Below are 1,826 nucleotides of genomic sequence, written 5' to 3' on the forward strand. Positions count from 1 at the left end.
TCACAGTATTTCTTCCAAAGTTTCTGCTTTTTGTTCATTTTTTTATTAACTTCCCTGTCTCTCCAAGATAGTTTCCTCTTCTTTTTTCTTGAGGAGACTTTGGGTACATTTCTGTTCGCACTTTCAGCTACTTTGCCCGAGAAGACCTCCCAGCAATCTTCAACATTCAACTTGCCTACAATTTCCTGCCAGTCCAGTGACAGTTCCTCCCTCATTTTATCATAGTCCCCCTTGTTGTACTGGCATGTCTCATTTTTGTATTGTGTTCTGTTTACATAACAGTTGACCTTAAAGTTTAATACCACATGGTCGCTCTTGCCGATGGGGGGTCTCATGATTAGGTCACTTATCATGTCACCCTCATTAGTCAATAATAAGTCCAGTATATTACTTTCTTGTCTAAGTTGATGTCTCGTTGCTTCACAGATGTGCTGGTACAAGTATGCGTCGTTCGTAGCTTCAAGGAACTTAAATGCCTCGTTTTTGTTAGACTGGGTGTTTCCTGCCCCTTCACTCCATTGTATTTCTGGGTGGTTAAAGTCCCCAACAATGAGAATATGCGAGTATCCCAGGGTATTTATATTGCGTATCAGTGTATTGATTTTTTCATTGTTCTCCGGTGTAGAGTTTGGACTCCTGTACACTGCAATAAGTAGGAGTTTGTCATTGTTCTTCAACTTGATTTCAATGGTTTGTACTTCTGAGGCGGAGTCTTGTAGCAACACTGTATCAGGTTCCATTACATTCAGATCATTCTTAGTGTGCACTGCAATGCCTCTTACCCCTTCTTCTTCAACGTTAGTAAATAAGTTGTATCCATCAACGTGTAGATCAGTTTTTGTCATGTGGAATCTAGGATTCTTTGGTTTCGTTTCCGTGGTAACAATAATGTCTGGGTGAGTCTCATCAATGATGGCGAGGAATTCTGCTTTTTTGTTCGTGATGCAATCAATGTTGGTGTACATGACATCAAGTTTCATTTCATTTGTATTTCTTGCCTTCGTTTTTTCCTTTCTCTCCCCAATCTTGCATTTGCTTTTCCCATTATCTTCCTTTATCTCTCTTCCTCTGGTGGAGAGAGGTATTGAACCATACTGGCTCTTCTTTTGTTCCTTATCTTTTTGATTTCTAGTTTTGGGAATGTGCCCCTGACTACAAAGGCCCATTCCCCCTTTCCTTCGGTTTCTGTCCGGTTTTTTGCCTCCTGTACCATTTGCCTGACCTTTTCCCGATCATTTATACAAAGATCGGGTGATACAGAGATTTTCTTGAATTTGTCTTCTGCTCCTTTCAGCTTAGATAGCTTGCTTAGAATGACAGCTCTATCCTCTTTTCTGGATAAGCTAACTTTGAGCGGTCGGCCTTTACCGGGGTGTTTGTCTTTCTTCCCTAACCGCCGAATCTCCTTCACTTCTACCTGTACTTCTAGCTGGTCGTTCAGCAGCTCTTCTATGAATGTCTTGTCTTGTGATTTCCTTACATCATCTTGTTCTGCCTCGTCTATATTATGAATAATGAGGTTATGATCTCTAGCTTCTTGTTCAATGTCCGCTTTTTTCTGCTCATCAAGCGCCTCTTTCAAGATAACTGCTAGGTTAGGCTTTTTCGTTTTTCGTTTCGTGACTACTGTCCAAGGTTCATGGTCGTGACACTTAACTTCATCCTCGGCTGCGTTACCCACTTCATTATCCTCATCATTCCACTTTGACATTTCCACCTGTTGCATCTGTATATCTAGTTTATTCTCAAGCGTAGTGACTTTATGTTCTATAGCTGTAAGCTTCTCTAGGATTACAGGTGTACTTGTAGGGCTTGTATCCTTATTC

At 40.9% G+C, this 1,826-nt stretch overlaps 1 protein-coding gene across 1 annotated transcript in view; it reads right to left on the reverse strand.

Moving 5' to 3' along the window:
* LOC118419364 (phosphorylase b kinase regulatory subunit alpha, liver isoform-like) overlaps nucleotides 1–1,826 on the reverse strand; it is a 56,098-nt gene that overhangs the window by 25,728 nt on the left and 28,544 nt on the right. The window contains exon 22 of the mRNA XM_035825726.1: nucleotides 1,395–1,500. Coding sequence (XP_035681619.1) covers nucleotides 1,395–1,500 — 106 coding nt within the window. The remainder of the gene's footprint in view (nucleotides 1–1,394; nucleotides 1,501–1,826) is intronic.

The sequence above is a fragment of the Branchiostoma floridae genome, chromosome 7 (genome assembly GCF_000003815.2).
Source record: "Branchiostoma floridae strain S238N-H82 chromosome 7, Bfl_VNyyK, whole genome shotgun sequence".
NCBI lineage: Eukaryota > Metazoa > Chordata > Leptocardii > Amphioxiformes > Branchiostomatidae > Branchiostoma > Branchiostoma floridae.